The 19000-nt window shown below is 40.3% G+C and overlaps 1 protein-coding gene and 1 non-coding gene across 2 annotated transcripts; one reads left to right on the top strand and one right to left on the bottom strand.

The window, feature by feature from the left end:
* Positions 1–14015: 14015 nt before the first annotated feature.
* LOC145604047 (uncharacterized) lies at positions 14016–14492 on the top strand. The gene has a single exon (XM_081660000.1). The coding sequence runs from the start codon at positions 14016–14018 to the stop codon at positions 14490–14492; it is 477 nt and encodes a 158-aa protein (XP_081516126.1).
* Positions 14493–17186: 2694 nt separating this feature from the next.
* Positions 17187–17293, bottom strand: LOC145606497 (small nucleolar RNA R71). The gene has a single exon (XR_014105358.1). It is a non-coding gene; the product is annotated as a small nucleolar RNA R71 (small nucleolar RNA).
* Between the last annotated feature and the right edge of the window lie 1707 nt (positions 17294–19000).

The raw sequence follows: 19000 nt of genomic DNA, 5'->3' as shown, positions 1-19000 counted from the left end.
TCTTATAAATAGGGTCCTGAACCTCCGTTTTAATCATCAACAATCAATTCTTATCCACAACCATCATAATTCTCTCTCTTCTCTCTTTAAGCAATATAGCTTATTCTTTCTCCCTCTTGATTTCTAAACTAGCCCTTTTCAAAACACAATACCGCACACATTAGATCTAGAAACACCTAGCCAAGTTCGAAGTTGCCTTCGCCCTAGACGTGAAAGGTTGATAATTTATGAGGGTTTGGTCCCAAATCCAGTCTAAACTTTTTAACTCTTTCTCTTCAATTATTTAATTTAATTATTTAATTTAATTATTTTCATTGAAGTTTACTAACGCGTGTATTTTGGTATTAGAAAGAGGTACGAGGCTTCAAAGTAAGTAATTAGCTTACTCCTTTTCTTTATTTCAATGTAGAAAGCATGCTTAGATTTGTTTAATTCCTAATATCATGTTAGGATTATTTATTGCTTTCTAGTATCATGTTTAGGGTGCCTTTTATTATTTCTAACATCATGTTAGTATCATGTTAGGTTTAAAGCTTTGATCTTTATTGTTTAGTGACATGCTAGGATTTGTTATTAATCTTGTTAGTATCATGCCTAGGATCTTGCTATTATATTTAAGCTTTATTATTAACATGATTTTGATTATTATTATGATTATTATTATTATGATGATTATCGTTATTATGTTTATTATGATTATTATGTTGCTTGATTTATTATATTATTTTTATTGCTTGATCACGCATTTTATGCATGTTAAAAGGGAATTTGTACTTGGAATCACGCTTAATAAGATAATTAATAATTTGGTTTAGGTGACAGGCTATAGTCGTATCACCTAATCAAAAGTATTACCTAAGTCTTCTAACTAATGTAGATAGGGAAGTAGGGTCGAATCCACAGGGAAACTGGTCTTCCTATTCCTAATTAATTATTATAATCTAAATTATTAGTAACAATTTGTTGTGATTTAAAGATTATACTACGAAGAATATAAGTAGGGAGAATAAAGGATAGAGAAAAATCAATGAATTAAAGACCTAGGGCATAGGTTCACCAATAAATAATACTCCAGGGTAAAACATAATAATCAATCATCAATGCATCAATTAACCAGATTATAAAGGGCTTTCGCTACGTATTACAATCACAGAATTAATCTACCGGTATTAAATCTCATCTTTCGAATCTCGACTTAACCATTTATAAATTAACCTGCCTATTGAAACTAAACCTAAACATCAATTCTCATCTCTTGAATCTCGAATCAATATTGTCAAACTCATGCATAAAAGATCAGGCCTAATCTAGTCACAGATCATTAAATCAATTAATAGGAAATTAATCTAGCATTGATAATTAACAACAAATTGCCCCTTCATATTATTTATGGATCCCCATAAACCCTAGAAAGAAAACTACTCACGCATAATTAAATCTAAACTAATCAAAGCAATAAAAGAAGTCATAATGAAAGGAATAAAATAAATAACTGAGATTAAGGAAAAAGGAATCGTTACCAAAGTTAAAGGGAACAAGAGTTGTAGAGAGAGAAACTAATACTAAAAGTTTTTGAGGAGAGAGAAAAGAAAAGAGTAAGAGTTAAGGGAAGGGAGAAAACAATGTTCAAACTTACTTAAATAAATTACATAAATACTAAGCAAGAAATTCTACGCTAAACGAAACTAATCGGAGCTTAAATAAACCCCCTAAAACTCGCGCCCGGTCGGGCGCCGTACCGCCCGGCCGGGCCCGCCTTTTTGTTGCTGGGTTCCCTTCTCGCGCCCGGTCGGGCGCGTGCTCCGGCCGCGATGCTCTTCTCTTCCTTGCTCGCCCCGCCCTGCCGGGCGCGCCTTCGGGCGAGGCCTCTTGGCCCGGGCAACTCACTTGGGCACCTTCTTGGACTTCGATTGGGCCTTTAATCTTCGGCCCAATCCGGATTTCCTCTTTGGGTCTTGATTACTTGGTCCAAATGCCCCGGTATCACATATACCGAGCCCTTAATCACCGATTTGCTTCTTCTAACCGGTCTTGGGCTTCAATGAGTGGTCGTGTTCCTCCAATGCTCGTAGTCGCTCCTCGAAAATCCGGGGAAAATGCTCCAAAAGTGCAATTTCCTACAAAACTCAACCAAAACTACGAAAACACTAGAAAACACCAATTAGTAACAAAAGTGGCTCGAAAGAGCCAAAAACACTACTAATTATGACCAAGGGACGGGGGTAAATCACTATATAAAATGGACATATCATTAGGCTAATATGATTTTAATTCAAGTGATCGCCAATAATAGTTTTATTTATGCATTAATATTCAACCAACATAGATTAAACAGGTTTAGGATTAATATAATGTTTGCATGTTAGTCAAAAAGCGCACATGTAGAGGCCTATTTTATAGGGCGGGTCCTTTCTTTTGTAGATTGAATTCGTACTCTCATTCCCGAACCCTATTTGGTTCAAGACCTTATGGAGTTGACGATCTCATGGATCGTTAAGGGGTGTAACCTTCACCTCGTGAACGGTTTACAAGTTCCTAAACTTGTTGGCGACTCTTTTGCTCTCGATCTTTTCTTTCTCTTTCGACGCCACCATACTTAAGTGTATGATCACAGTGGGGCTCAAGCTTGGGGTTATGATGCTTGAAATATTCCCACCAGTTTTTGGCGACTCTACTGGGGCGGATTTCTATTATAATTCCTGGAATTTATTTTGGCAATGATTTAGAATGAGCGGATGAGACTCGAAAAGTTCTAAGTTTTCATGTGCGTAATTTTGATTAACATTATTGTCATATGCATAAAAAAGGTCCTCATTGGATAGACCATCAGAAATGAGTCAAAAACATAGGATTTTTACACGTAGGAAATTTGAGAAATATCTTTCACAATTAGAATCAAAATAATACTGCGAAATCTGGAAAATTCTAAGAACGTAGATACCTGCTGAGGCATGTAGGAACTAGCGTCTAGAAAACAGGGCTTGTTTCCTGTAAAGTGCTTCTGTCGTCTGGCGACAGTTCTGTCGCTTGGCGACAGGGGTACTTTTGCGGCGACAGTCCCTGTAGTCTGGCGCCAAGTTCTTCCAATACCGAGCCAAAACTCTGCCTTCTTGTTTTGACCAGTTCTAGCACTGTTGGCTCGATTCTACTTCCTGATTGAGTTTTTCTCACTTTTCTGAAACCCATATGTGTTCTACATATGGCCATAACCCTCTGGGGGTTCACGCTCCATCTACCCAATCGAACGCTCCTGGCAACGACGGGTACATCCGAGTTTGTGAATCCACCAAACCGTGGAAGCAAGTTTTTAACTTGCGGGGTCCCATCCATACGCGCCAACCCTTCCAAAGGTAAGGCTTCCGCGTGATGCATACGGACTCATAACCATGGACCCTCTTTGACTAACCCATATCATTGAACTTTAGAGAACTAGAGCCATGGTTAGGTTGCAAACTCATTGCATCATATTGTGACTACTTGACCTATTTGTGCATTCTTTGCTTGTGCATACCCTATATGTGCTAACCGTTTGTTTGACTTGTGTTTAAGTCTAAATAAACTAATTAATGACTAAAAAGGACTTTGTCTAACTAATTAATTAATTAATTATTTTGACTAAAGACTAATAAATTAATCAATCTGACTTAGTACGACTTTAGGGCATGTCCCCTTAGAGTAAAATTATTGGAAACAGTCCTAGATTAATGTTCCAGCAATGGCGTAGAAGTTTGGGCTGTGGCGCCGCACTTTGCTGTCTGTCGCCTGGCACCAAATTTGTCGTTTGACGACAAGCTTCAGACTATGGCGACAGTTCTGTTGTTCCGGCGACAGTCCAGGTTTTTACTCGAGTCATCACAACGAGTCTAATTAAACAGTTTGCTAGTTAGTTTAACCGATTTGTTAATGGCTTTAGCCATATTTAGTCCTTAATTGAGTCTAGGCACTTAGTCCCATGGTCATACACAAGAGTCAAAGCATGTCACTTGCACTCATCTATAAAGCACACACTTAACATGTATGTCACACTTTGACCATGACTAGAGAGTCTTGAATGCGTTTTTTCCGTCATTTTTTTAGGGGGGTAAGTCGGATATTAATCCTCCAATTAAACCACTTGTTTGAACCCATTCCAAAAAATATGCACCCTATTTTTTCTTTTTTGCTTTTAAACCATAAAATCAAAGTCAACTTGAGTCAAGTCATTAAAACAAAAATGGTTTAATACAGCGCGTGGTTAAGAAAAGAAGGACGTCTAATCAAGGACAACACTTTCGTTCAAATCTCACTTTTTGATAAGCCAATCGGTCGAAAAAGGAAAGCTAAGAAGATAATGGCGAGTCAGGAAGAAGTCAACGAACTCAAGGGACAAGTGGCTAACATGGCTGAAATGTTGAAGAATCCGACTCTTCAAATCAATGACCCTGTGAAACAACAACAAATGGAGCTCATCCAAGAAAGTTTGAGCAGGTTATCTATAGGTTCCAGGGCATTAGCTCACAAGGGGTCTCGGTGGACAAGGATCCTCTTCCGCAGAAGTTCAATGCCAACGACATCCCAAAATTCAAGGCAATGGATAACTCTTATTTTCATTTAAGAGCCTTTGAAACTATAATGAATATTAAGGGAATAGATAAGAAAGCTTTTCATTCTATGTTTTCTCTATCTTTAGAAACTGTTTGTTAGCAATGGTACTTTAAATCTCTTGATAAAGAGAAAACCTCTAGTTGGGAATCAATTGTAAACGCTTTCATTGATAGATATAAATGCAATGTTCAAGTTGAAACTGATCATAGGGAACTTGAAATCCTTAAGCAGAAAGAGAATGAAGGTTTTACTTCCTTCTTTAATAAATGGAGGGAAACTTCCGCAAAGATGGTTGAAGTGCCTAGTGAGAAAGAATCTGTGAGGATGTTCATCAAGAACCTCCAAGACAAATATTCTAAGCATCTCAAATACAAAAATAACTTGCACACTTTCAAGGCCGTCTATGACATTGATATCAATATTGAAGACGACCTAGCTAAACAAAAAGCTGCTAATAATAGTGACTCTAATAGTGGCTGGAAAGGCAAGAAGAACGACAATCCTTCTTCTTCCAAAACCACCCACTCAAATAATGTTAGCACCTTTAATTTGAATGAAGTCCTCGCTATGAATAATTAAGGACAAAAGAAACCATTTAGGAAGAATTTTACTCCTATTGGTATGAGTTATGACGCCGCATTCGATCGCTTACATGCAAAAGGTCTTATAACTCCCATTGGACCGTTTGGGGACTCACCTGTCGAAAAAAGAATGGCTAGCTGGAACCCCAACGCACATTGCAAGTATCATCAGGGTAGGGGCCATCCCACAGAAGATTGTTGGAAGCTAAAGGAAGCTATCCAAGATCTAATCGATAACAACAAACTTCCATTGCCCCCTGCAAGCAAGAAGCCAAGTATCAACAATGCACCACTGTTGGATTCCTTGGCTATTTCCGATGAGGAAAATCAGGTTGACCCCTCAAGTCTCATTAAACCTGTCGAAGCCATGGAAGAAGAGGAGGAAGTCTTTGAGGATTCCAAGAATCACTTCCCTTGTGGACAAGAACCCGCGACTAAACAAGAAGTGTGTATCCTTATACAGGTTATGTTGGAAGCGAGGGAATTGGTACGCGAGGCCATTGAGGTCATAAAAGAACGAAACGAACTACTCAAAAGTAGACCTCTACTTAAAGAGAAGAAATCGTTCTCCCTCCAAGTAATTGATACACCCAAAAAGAGTAATAGGCAACCTGGGTTCGAAATATTTCTGGATTGTTGCTTTCTAGATGAGATCCCAACTCCTATCCATAAGGAAAAAGCACCTCCGTGCTTTGACTTTAATGTCATGGGACTTCTCTTTGGGCGAGAAAAGAATGAGCCAAAATATATAGAAGATAACTCCTCACTCATTCAAACAGTCCTACAAAGCGAAAGCTTTGATCCTTCGAAGCTTATCACTCCAGCAGAGGATTAAGTGCGAGGATGGCGCAAGACAGTGAATGTGACTACTGCAAGCAGAAAGAAGATCTCAATAACTGCAGGACAAGGGCCAATGTTCGAAGAATCGTCTGAGTCAGAGTCTTCCCCTATCGAGTCTTCTAAGTCTTTAGCACCTCCCTCTAGCTCTTCTATTTCAGCATCTACTCCTAGGATAGTTAGCAATCAAGTCCCAATGGACATCTCTTTATTTGATGTAATGATTTCTGAGTTCAATAATATGTCTTCTTTCCCTTATTCCTCGTGTTTTTCTTTAACTCAAGATGACGAGCATTGCTTAACTGACGATGAAAATGACAAAGAAATTATTAAAGCAATGGAAACACTTGAAAATAAACACCGATAATTGAAGACACTGAAACGATTGATATCTCAAAAGATCCAACCATTAAAAGAGAAGTTAAAATCGGACTCACGCTAAACAAAGATGAAAGAACCGATTTAATTAATCTACTTAAAGAATTCATCGATGTATTCGCTTGGTCATATGAAGATATGGCAGGCATTAATAGAGAAATAGCTCAACACACTATACCACTAATCCCAGGAATGAAACCTGTAAAACAAAAGTTACGTCGAATGAAACCCGACGTAGCTCTTAAAATAAAAGAAGAAGTACAAAAACAAATAACTGCAGGTTTTATCAGGGTATCCAAATACCCTGAATGGGTCACAAATGTGGTCCCAGTTCCAAAAAAGGATGATAGGGTTTGAATGTGTGTCGACTATCGAGATATAAATAAGGCAAGTCCAAAGGACGACTTCCCTTTACCACACATCGATATTTTGGTAGATAATACAACGAATCACGAACTTCTCTCGTTTATGGATGGATACGCAGGGTACAAAAAGATTCTCATGGACGAAGAAGACATGGAGAAAACAACATTCATAACACCTTGGGGTACTTACTGTTACACGGTAATGCTGTTCGGGTTGAAAAACGCGGGTGCCACTTACCAACGAGCAGCAACTGCCCTACTCCATGACATGATGCACAAAGAAGTCAAAGTATATGTGGACGACATGATTGTGAAATCTAAAGACCGTCCAGGACATCAAGTAGCCTTAAGAAAATTCTTCGAGAGGCTAAGAAAATACAACATGAGATTGAATCCATCCAAGTGTGCTTTTGGGGTAACCTCAGGCAAACTCTTGGGATATGTCATAAGCTCTAAAGGAATAGAGATAGACCCAACCAAGATCAAAGCAATCATGTCAATGCTACCGCCCAAAACCGAGAAGTAAATTCGAGGATTTATTGGCCGGTTGCAATATATAAGTAGGTTCATATCCAAGCTAACAACAATATGCGAGCCAATATTCAAGAAGCTTAATTAAGAAAAATGTGCCAGTAATATGGGACGACGAGTGTCAAAAAGCCTTTGAGAAGATCAAAGCCTATCTCGCCAATCCTCCCGTATTAGCCCTAGCGCTTCCAGGAATCCCTCTTAGGTTGTACTTAACAGTTACCTAAGAAACAATGGGAGCTATGCTCGCACAAGAGGTAGAAGGAAAAGAAAACGCCATCTACTATCTAAGCAAAAAGATGCTCGAATATGAAGCACGCTATACACCACTTGAGAAATTGGGCCTCGCATTAATGTGGGCCACAACCAAGTTAAGACACTACATGCTTGTTCACACACTCTTTGTAGTGTCACGAATGGATCCTCTCAAGTACTTATTCGAGAAATCTACGCTTAACGGACGCATTTCAAGGTGGATAGTCAACCTAGCTCAGTTTGATGTAAGATTCATTCCTCAAAAGGCCATTAAGGGATCTGTGGTCTCGGATTTCTTAGCAGGCTTTCCAATAGAAGATTCGACACCAATACACGACAATGAATTTCCAGATGAAGACTTGATGGTCACAGAAGATGATACTTAGACTTTATACTTCGATGCAGCCTCAAACCAAAAGGGGTGTGGTGTAGGAGTCTTATTAGTATCACCTAAAGAGGAACATGTTCCAATTTCAATAAAGTTAGATTTCGACGTTACCAACAACGCTGCAGAATATGAAGCATTTGTAGTAGGCCTTGAAACAACTTTAGCATTAAGTGTAAAGAAACTTCGAGTATTCGGAGATTTTTCCTTGATCATCAACCAAATCTCCAAAAGATGGAAACTAAGGAGCGAAATCTTAGCCCCTTACCAAACCTATCTGAAAACTCTCACCGATCAACTGGAAAAGGTAGAATACACATATCTACCTAGAGAGGAAAATCAATTTGCCGATGCCTTGGCAAGACTAGCCTCAATGGTTAGGATTCCTAAGGAAATTGAGCAAATGCCTCTAACTATAGAGAAAAGACACAACCCAGCGTACATTCAAGCTATAAACAACGATGAAGTAGTTCAAGAGGAAGAAGAAGAAGAAGAACCATGGTATACTGATATACTCAATTATGTCACCAAAGGAGAATACCCTCCTTATGCTGACAAAAGAGCAAAACGAGCTTTTAGACTTTTGGCTTCCCAATACGTACTCATATATGATGAGTTGCACAAAAGGGTACTGTAGACACCCATTTGTGTCTCCCCAAAACCAAACCCAGTGATGAATACCTTTCGCGTCGAACCATAATCGAATGAAGTGAAAGTGTGAAAGGTTAAGTGATGCGGTAGTTTTTATTAAAAAATCTTTCTTTCTGTTTTCGAAAACCCACTCTATTTTATGAAAATGTCCAATCCAGTTTAGTTTGGTCCATGATAAGGGTCCAATAATGATGTAGTTGGATGGGGCTTGAAAAGACCTTTTCAACGATATATTATAAGCCCAACTTCGATGAATAATGAGGAAGTTATGGCCAAAATACTAAACCGGGCCCAAACCGGATTTTACCTACGACCCAATGATCATGTGGAGGGTCCAAAGGTTTAATCCTATTCCTAAACTAATTAGGATTAATTAGAAGCTGCTATAAGTTTCTAAAAGATCTTAATTATCCTTTTTTGATAAGATAAGATCATAGAGTTTGAATTTGAATAAAACTTTCCTTTTTTAAAATCCTAATTCTATTCCGATTAAAACATGTCCAAAGACAGTCAGAATTTATTTTCGTGCCTATATTTTTTTATCCAAATTTTATATGGTTGGATAGATCTTGAAATTATCTTTCCAATTATATATTATAATATTAATTCCGAGCTATAACGAAAAAGATAGGAAAGAAATACGAAACTCTATCCAAAACTGACACCCTTCTACTATTTCGGCCATATCTTTTTATATACAAATTATTTTAATCGGATTCTAATTGCATTGGAAAGTAGACTTCAAGAGCTTTCCAATGCCATATTATATGCCTTATTTGGACTTCGGAATCAAAAGATATGATAAAAACAAAATCCGCAAAAACCGTCTTTGTCGCCAAACGACAGGCTTGTCGCCACGCGACAAGCCTTGTCGCGTGGCGACAGATGGCGACAAGGTCGGTTTGTTGGCGACAACATGGAGTTTTATTCCTTATCAAATTCTACCTATTTTCGGACTATTTTTCTTATAAATAGGGTCCTGAACCTCCGTTTTTATTCATTAACAATCAATTCACAATCACCCAATTCTCTCTATTCTCTCTTGAGCAATATATGCTTTCTTTCTCTCTCTCTTTCTAAACTAGATTTTTACAAACACAATTCCGCATACACAAGATTTAGAAACACCTAGCTAAGTTCGAAGTTGCCTTCGCCCTAGACGTGAAAGGTTGATAATTTCTGAGGGTTTGGTCCCAAATCCAGTCTAAACTTTTTAACTCTTTCCTTCAATCATTTAATTTAATTCTTTGATTTATTATTTTCATTGAAGTTTACTAACGCATGTATTTTGTTATTAGAAAGAGGTAGAAGACATCAAAGTATGTAATCTTATTGCTCTATTCTTGTAGAAAGCATGTTTATTATTTATTAATTCCTAGTATCATGTTAGGATGTTATTATTGCTTTCTAGTATCATGTTTAGGGTGCCTCTTGTTCTTTCTAATATCATGTTAGTACCATGTTAGGTTAAAATCTTTGATCTTTAATGTTTAGTGACATGCTATGATGTGTTATTAATCTTGTTAGTATCATGCCTAGGATCTTGCTATTATTATTAGGCTTTAATTTTAATATGATGATTAACATGATTTTGATTATTGTTGTTATGATTATTATTATGTTGCTTGATATTATTTATATTATTATTATTGCTTGATCACGCCTTTTATGCTTGTTTAAAGGGAATTTGTACTTGAAATCACTCATAATAAGATAATTAATAATTTGGTTTAGGCTAATATGATTTTAATTCAAGTGATCGCCAATAATAGTTTTATTTGTGCATTAATATTCAACCAACATAGATAAACAGGTTTAGGGTTAATATAATGTTTGCATGTTAGTCAAAAAGCGAACATGAATACGAGTAGAATAAAGTAGAGGCCTATTTTATAGGGCGGATCCCTTCTTTTGTAGATTGGATTCGTACCCTCATCCCCGAACCCTATTTGGTTCAAGACCTTTTGGAGTTGACGATCTCATGGATCGTTAAGGGGTGTAATCTTCACCTCGTGATTGGTTTACAAGTTCCTAAAACTTGTTGGTGACTCTTTTGCTCTCTTTTCCTTCCCTTTGGACGCCACCATACTTAAGTGTATGATCACAATGGTGTTCAAGCTTGGGGTTATAATGCTTGAAATATTCCCTACAGGTACCTAAAGGTCGAGCCCTCTTATGCGTAGGCAAAAAGGACGCTCAGAGGACTATGAGAATAGTCCACGAAGGAGTATGTGGAACACATGTTAATGGCAAAATGCTAGTCCAAAAGATAATGCGAGAAGGATATTATAGGACTACCATGAATAGGGATTGTCATCAATATGTAAAAAGATGCCCTAAGTGCTAAATTTATGCAAATTTGCAGCATATTCCTCCATCTCTTCTCTACACCTACACATCACCATGGCCATTCTCAACGTGGGGAATTGATATAATCGGAAAAATCACACCTCCTGGAACAGGAGGTCACGAATACATCTTGGTAGCAATCGATTACTTCACAAAGTGGGTTGAAGCACAGTCATATGCTAAACTCACTGCAAAACATGTAGCACTCTTTATCGAAAGGAACATAATTTGTCGATACGGAGTCCCACATGAGATGATAACTGACAATGGACCTCACTTTCAAGCCGAATGTGAAGAATTGTTACAAAAGTACGGTATTCACATCACCATTCTTCCCCTTATAGACCTTAAGCAAATGGAGCAATTGAGGCGTCTAATAAAAATTTAAAGACTATCATCGAGAAAATGACAGAAAATTACAAGGATTGGCCTGACAAACTCCATTTTGCACTTTGGGGTTATCGCACGTCAATTCGAACGTCAACAAGAAATACTCCATTCGCCTTAGTCTATGGAATGGATGTCGTACAACCTGTAGAACTAGAAATACCTTCTCTACGCATTGTGTTAGAAAGTAAACTCGACGAAGTTGAATGGACTAGAGCACGGTATGAAGAGTTAATTCTACTTGACGAAAAGCGACTAGAAGCTCTACATCATACCTATTTGGGGTAAAAATTACCCCTAATACGTGGTCCAATCCCGTGATGACACGTGTCCCAATAAATGGGCGACACGTGTTACCACAGGAAGATGACACGTAGAAGAAGCAAGAGAGCACCTAAAAATCGGATCATGTCATAAAGGCCTCCTTACATAAGGAGGCCCAAACTCCTAGGAAAGCCGTAAAACGGCGCCCCCTTAGGACACGTGTCCTAATTTGATTGCGCAGCCAATCAGAGCCCAAATTCCTAGGTCACTTACCCTAAGGGGAACAAATTCCAACCCCTATAAATACCCCAATCATTGATGATGGGAGGGGGGATTGTGACATATCAATAGAAAAGAGCACTAAAACCTCCAACTTCTCTCTACTTTCTCTCTCTAAATTTATTCCGTTTCGGTCACTAACTTGATCGTCGGAGGTGAATCTCCGATCACCGGAGCTTCGTTGTTTTACAGGTGTCCGAGTCCCATTGCCAGGTAGAGCGTGACCACTATCCTGAGGGATTCCAAAAAACCCTGAAACATTTGGCGCCATCTGTGGGGATACTCGTCCGTTATTGGCAATGGATGGTCAGACACCAAGCTCAGGTCCTCTCCCTAGCTAGGACGGCCATGTAGAGGATATAGCTACTACAATTCACTCGACTGATGCTCCGATCGCTTCATTCCATGAGGCGGAGGATCCTCCGGTCACTGCTGGTTCGCTTCTGCTCGCTTTCAACAAGCTCAGAAAGGAGATAGAGGGTAAACGACCGTCCTCTTCTAGGCTACCGCCTACGAGAGAAGCGGATGGCCAAAAAAAGAAACCCCAGAGCAAGGCGACTAATGCTGTAGATGCTGGTAACACCCCGTACCCCCGGCATGAACGTTTGCCGAGGGTACCGAGGACGGATTTGTCCCGGATCCTTGGCAAAACGCAGTCGGCTGGGGGGCAGGACAGACGACCTCAGAAAGAGATTACTGAGCCGTCTCGTCGGTTTAGGGATGCGAGAGACTATCTTTAGCACAAGCAGCGTGAACAAATAGCCTATTCAGACACTGCCTCTACGCCATCAATGCCGGATGATTTCTCAAATCACATCTCCTCCAAGCATACCAGCTCGGCTAGGACCAGCAGAAGTCAAGCTCATCGGACTCCAACTCCAGTCCAAGTCCCAATTCAACCATTTCAATATCAAGTTGCTCAAAATTTCAAAACTTTTCTGCCGAATAACCTGCTGTCTTCGGGCAGTATGGACAGTTCGGCCAGCCGTTCGACCAGACAGCTTACCTGGCCGGATCGCAAGTTCAGCCGCAGCCAATTGATTAGCAAATGCGTATGTTAAATCTCGGAGACAAGCCGCCTCCGTTTTCTCAAGAGATCCTCAGCACTCCTCAGCCTGTAAAGGTGAAAAGTGTTGTGGGTGCTTATGACGGTACGGGCAACCCGGAAGAGCACGTCACCTCGTACAGGAATCTCATGTATTTGCAATGTGTGGACGACGCAACTTGGTGCAGGTGCTTCCCGGCCACCCTTAAGGGTGTGGCGTAAGGCTGGTTCAATAGTTTGCCAGCCGGGTGCATCAACTGATTCACAACATTAAGCATGTTGTTCGTGGGAAACTTCTCCTACAATATTCCTCCAAGGAAGACGAGCCTAAATTTGGCTACGATCGTCCAAGGAAAGAATGAGGGGTTGCGTTCGTACATCCAAAGATTCAATCAAGAGAAAGCCCAAATTCATAATCTGCCGGATGAAATGGCCTATTCGGAGTTTCTCCGGGGATTAAGGCATAATGGTTTCAAATTTGACTTGGTTCGCAAAAAGGTTCGGACATACGCAGGCGTTCTGCGGGAAGCCGAAGCTTATATAGAGGCGGCAGACTTCTGTTCTCTCACAAAAGCTGAAGTACCGGCCAAGGGGGATGAGAAGAAGCAAACTCCTCAGCAAGACTCGGCCGGGAAAAAGAAAGAAGGGAAGAACAAGAGAAAGGAAGTCTGGGTATCTGATTGCTTAGAAACCAAGTCAAAGAAGCTAAAGGCGTACGAACCCCAGTATGAGTTTAACACATATTGTTATTCGATATTGATGGAGATCAAAGATAAGTTCGAGTTTGAGAAGCCCACGCCGTTGAGAGACTCGCTCCAATACAGAAACAAAAACAAGTACTGCCATTACCACATGGACGTGGGGCATGATGCCAACGAGTGCAACAATTTGAAAAGGTTGCTAGACAAGTTGGCCTAGAAGGGCATGCTCAACTCGTATGTGAAGAAGCCCAAGTTCACATACACTCGAACAGATGACAAGCCAGACAAGAAAAAGAAAAGTGAGAAAGAAAAAGATGGGAACAACACAGACTCTGTTATGTGGCTGTCATATCAGGCGGCTTTGCCGCAGGCGGCCCAACCATGAGAGGAATCAAGCAAGACGCGCGGAATTTGGGAAAAGAAGTAATGAACGCTGAAGGCGTTAAGGAGGAACCTACGATATTCCCGGAGGTAATTGTGAGTGAGGCTGACCGAGGAGAGGTCAAGGCCTTGCACAATGATCCTATGGTATTCATCATGAAGATAGCCAACCTGAAGGTCAAGAGGATACTGATAGATACGGGAAGTTTATATGATATTATCAGCCTCGCCTATTTGAAAAATCTAAATTTTCCTGAGGATGCTTTGAAGGACGTCTCACACCCGTTGGTTGGGTTTGGTGGGACGGTGATTCACCCAGTCGGTCAGATTGACTTACCAGTCCGGCTGGGGCAGAAGAGGGCAGGGAGAGACATGGTTGTTCGCTTCTTGGTAGTTAAGGAGCTTACTAGCTACAATGTCATACTCGGCCGCCCCACTCTCACTATAGCAAAGGCCATGATCGTGCCTCATTTAATGTTGCTGAAGTTTGAGAGGTCGGATGGACAGATCGGCTCGATCTAAGGAAATCAGAAGATGGAAAAAGAATGCAACCAGTTGGCTGTAAAGCCGACGATTCGAGTCTGAGTAAAGTCGTCCGAGCCAAGCTTAGATGATGGGTCACTCCAAGCATACCAGGTCGGCCAAAAGAAAAAGGCGGCCAAGAAAGAGAATGCATAGCAATTAATAACCGTCGGCCAGCCAGAAGAGTAGAGGCCCCAACCGGCCGGCAATAACAAGGATGTGGTGCTGGACCCCGATCGACCCAATCGGACGGTCAAAGTAGGCACTATAGCCATTAGTTTGCTTGGGGATGATCTAGTCAATCTGTTGAAAGAATTCAAGGATGTGTTTGCCTTTGAAGCAAGTGAAATGCCGGGTATTAGCCCAGACCTGGCCGTACACAAGTTAGTTGTGAACCCGCTTGTTAAGCCTGTGATGAGTGGCATTTATGCCACTTTTCCATCCTTTTTCTCTAAGGATTCTCCCCTCATTTGCACTTGTTTGAGCCTTTTTAAGCATTTTTACCTTAGTTTTGCCTTTCCCTTTCTTTTCTCGTGTTTCATTTCCCTTTTTCTCTTTTTGTTGGTTTTTCTAGCGTTTCTTTGTTGTTTTGTAGATTTTTGGCCTTTTCGGTTGAACCTTTGAATGCATGACGTGCCATGGAGAAGAAACATGATGCTCAAGGGAAGCTGAAGGAAGGAAGATTTAGGTGAGGTTCGGCCGAACCCCCTGAAGGTGTGGCCGAACCAGGGTGTGGCCGAACCTACCCTGTGGTGCGGCCGAACTACTTTGGGAGTTTCAAGCTGGAATTTGGCTAATTTGCAGGAGTGGCCGAACCTTAGAAGTTCCACCAGACCAGGATTAGGGGAGGTTCGACCGAACCTACCCTGTAGTCCGGCCGAACCTTCCCAGTGTTCGGTCGGACCATTTCTATTATTCCAGCTGCTGTGTACGGTTTATTTTAGGCGGTTATTTAGAACGTTTTTCATGTAATGGTAGGGGATTATCTTATCTTATGAACAATTAACCCTAATCTTAGAGAGAGGTAGTGTAGTGTTGCTCAAGTTATCTCCATTGTATGCAACTTTTGTTCAAGTTTCTTTTCAATCAATCAATCAAGCAACTTTCCAAGTTTTCATCTTTCATTTATTTCCTCTTTAGTAATCTCTAATCCTTTCTCTTAGTTTTGTTTATTTACCTTCTAGTTGCTTATTTTCATTTATCTTGTGGATTAATCTATCTTTGTTATTTTCATTGTTTTTTATCATGTTTGATTTTGTGTTTCTTGTGTTTACTCTTAGTTTGGCTATCATGTTTATTCCCCCTTTTCTAGGATAATTTCTTAGCTAGGGGAAGGGGGTGAAAAATATGTGTTGAATGTTGGATGAATGATGATGGTTGGATTGAATACATGCCTTAAATTGATGAAAGACATGATTTTTAATGGCTTGAGATTATTGTTGCACTTTATTTGATTGCCTTCTAGTTTAAATGCATGAAAATGATTTGAACTAGATTAAGATCACCTCTATTTTAATGATTGCATGAGAATGAGTAGTTAAAATGGAGTTTCATGTATTGTGTTTCTTTATTCTCTTAATTTGCTTGTGTCTAATAGGATGCATGAGAATGATCCTAGTTAGCGTATACCTCTTTCATTGATTTGCCTACACTATTGCATGAGAATGTATTGTTTAGGTAGAATCTTGTGTTCATTGGCATGTTCATCATGATAACTATTATTGTCCCCCACTTTCTAATCATGTTTGACACTCCCGTACCCCTAGCATCGTTCTCTCTTGATTTTAATCATCTTTATCTTTGCTTGTTTGTAGTTTTAGTGTTTCCTATCCAAGAACAACCAAAAATATACCCCTTTTTACTCTTGCATTAGCGATATTGAAGTTTAACGAGTAAGCTTCCTTAGTGGTTCGACCCTTTACATGCCCCTATACTTGTATTAGGGTAGTTTAGGATTATAAATGATTAATTTGATTAGGGTAGTAGTTTAACGACCTATCTTATCAGGATCAAATTTTGGCGCCGTTGCCGGGGAAGTGGCTTGTTTAGTGTCTATTTTTGCTTTTGTTAGAGTAATTTTAATTGTTTTCCTTTTTGTTTTGTTTATTTTATCATACATGTCATTGCTAATTGTTTGCTTAGCTTTGGTGAATGCTTAGAAGATCTCAAGGACCACCCACACATCAAATTGACCAAGAAATCAACCGAACTCTAAGACAAGTCCGTAAACTTTTTCAAGAAGAAGGAAGAGGTCTTGGTGCTATAGTTGATAGTGGGAGTGATTCTTACTCTTCTAGTTCGCAAAGTGAATCAATGGCGGGACAAGAAGATGATGTTTTTTTTCGTGAGTTCGGAAATCCGGAGGATTATGAGCTCACAGGAGGGATTTTGCTACCCGTCACGGAAACCAACTTCACAATTCATCCCCAATATACAAGAATGGTTCAATCGGAGCAATTTTCGGGTTCTCCAAGTGAAGACCCCATAGAGCACCTTGATAGATTCCTTGAGCTATGTGCCATGATTCAATCCAATCAAGTTTCTCAAGAGTACATCCGAATGCATCTATTTCGACAATCTCTTTCGGGTAGAGCAAAGAAGTGGTTGAAGCAAGTGAAGCCTAACTCTCTCACGACTTGGAGGGAGGTAGTCAAGGCATTCTTGAAGAGATTCATTTCCGAGGAAAAGACCGCCAAAATGAGAAGGAAGATTGCATCATTTGAACAAGAAGCGGATGAGAGTCTTAGTGAAGCTTGGGAGAGGTTCAAGGAGTTGGTACAAGCGTGTCCTCACCATGAATACAATCAAAGTTTCCTCATGAGGTTTTTCTACGATGGATTGGAGCCCATGTCTAGAGCTAACTTGGATGCGGGGGCAGGTGGACAATTGATCAAGATCCCCCAAAATAAAGTTGAAGCAACAATCGAGGAGGTAGCAAAGAACTACTCTTGGGGTGGTAGAAGAAGGAATGCACCAAAGAAAGGTGGAATTTATGAATTGGAGAAGCTTGATCAATTGCAACATCAAATTAAGCAACTCACAAAAGGGCTTTCAAAGTTGAACACGAGTGTAAATGCAAGCTCAAGTGGTGGAGCAAGCTCCTCTCAAGTTAACTCTTTCTCTTGTCAAAATTGTGGAGGAACGAACCATGATACATCCTATTGTGGAGGTTTGAGCCCCGAACATGTAGCGGCATACAACACAAGGCAAGATGGTTTTAGAGGAGGCGGTGGTGGAGTAGCTTGGAGACAACCACCACCCGGGTTTACATCTCAACCTCAACAATGGAGCCAACAAGCTCAACCCTCTTACAATTCCAACCCTCAATACCAAAATCCACCTCCATCTCAAAACCAAAACCCCAGAGGAAGCTACCCAAGGAACAACCAATACAACAACCAAAACCAATACAAAAATCAAACCCAAGTGCCTCAAAGAAATCAAGAACAAGCACCTCAAGCGGAGCCAACACCCACACAACTCCTTCAAGCCATGCATTCACAAATGCAAACCTTTGGGCAACAAATGCAAGAAATAAGAGTTCACAACAAGATGGTTGATTCACAACTAGCTCAATTGGCCGAGAGAACTCCCTTCAATTCACCGTCTACTCTACCCGGGCAACCACAACCTAACCCTTCTCATAACCAAAAACTCGATACATGCAAGGCAATAACATTGAGGTCGGGAACTTCCTATGATGGTCCAAATAAGGGGGATAGTGAGGAAAAGAAGGGAGGAGAAGAGAGTGTGAATGAAGACAAGAGAGGGGAGGAAGAAAAGGTTAATGAGGTTGAAGGAAGTTCGGAGAAGAAGAAGCTTGACAACGAGAAGACAACTTCAATTCCTAGTGAGACTAGGAACCTTGATGGACCGGTTCCTTTTCCTAGTAGACTTGCGGAGAGGAAGTTGAATGACAAGTTTGCGAAGTTCCTAAGTGTGATGAAGAATTTGCACATCAATCTCCCTTTTATTGAAGTTGTGACACAAATGCCATCTTACTCCAAGTTCCTCAAGGACATACTCACCAAAAAAAGGAAGCTCAATGATGAGCTTATCACCCTTCCACATCAAGTGAGTGCTCTTGTTCAACATAAAATGCCCAAGAAGGAAAAAGACCCGGGGAGTTTCACCTTGCCGGTGAAAGTTGGAAATATGGAAGCTAGGGGTGCATTGGCCGATCTTGGATCAAGTGTTAGTCTAATCCCTTTATCCATTGCTCAAAAGCTCAATATTGAGATGACCCCTACAAGGAAGACAATTCAATTAGCCGACCGCTCGGTGAAATTGCCTTGTGGAGAACTTGAGGATGTTCCGATTCATGTGGGACACATTTACGTGCCTTGTGACTTTGTAGTGATGGACATGAAGGAAGATGTGGGAACTCCCTTAATCTTGGGTCGTGAAGCCCTTACAACTTTGGGGGCGGTCATCAATTGCAAGAACAACACCATCACATGTGAAGTGGCCGATGAGAAGATAGTCTTCGAATTTTCTAAGTTGCTCAA

Source organism: Chenopodium album, chromosome 22 (genome assembly GCF_948465745.1).
Source record: "Chenopodium album chromosome 22, dcCheAlbu1.1, whole genome shotgun sequence".
In the NCBI taxonomy this organism is placed as follows: Eukaryota; Viridiplantae; Streptophyta; class Magnoliopsida; order Caryophyllales; family Amaranthaceae; genus Chenopodium; species Chenopodium album.
This window is presented reverse-complemented; position numbering and strand designations above follow the sequence as displayed.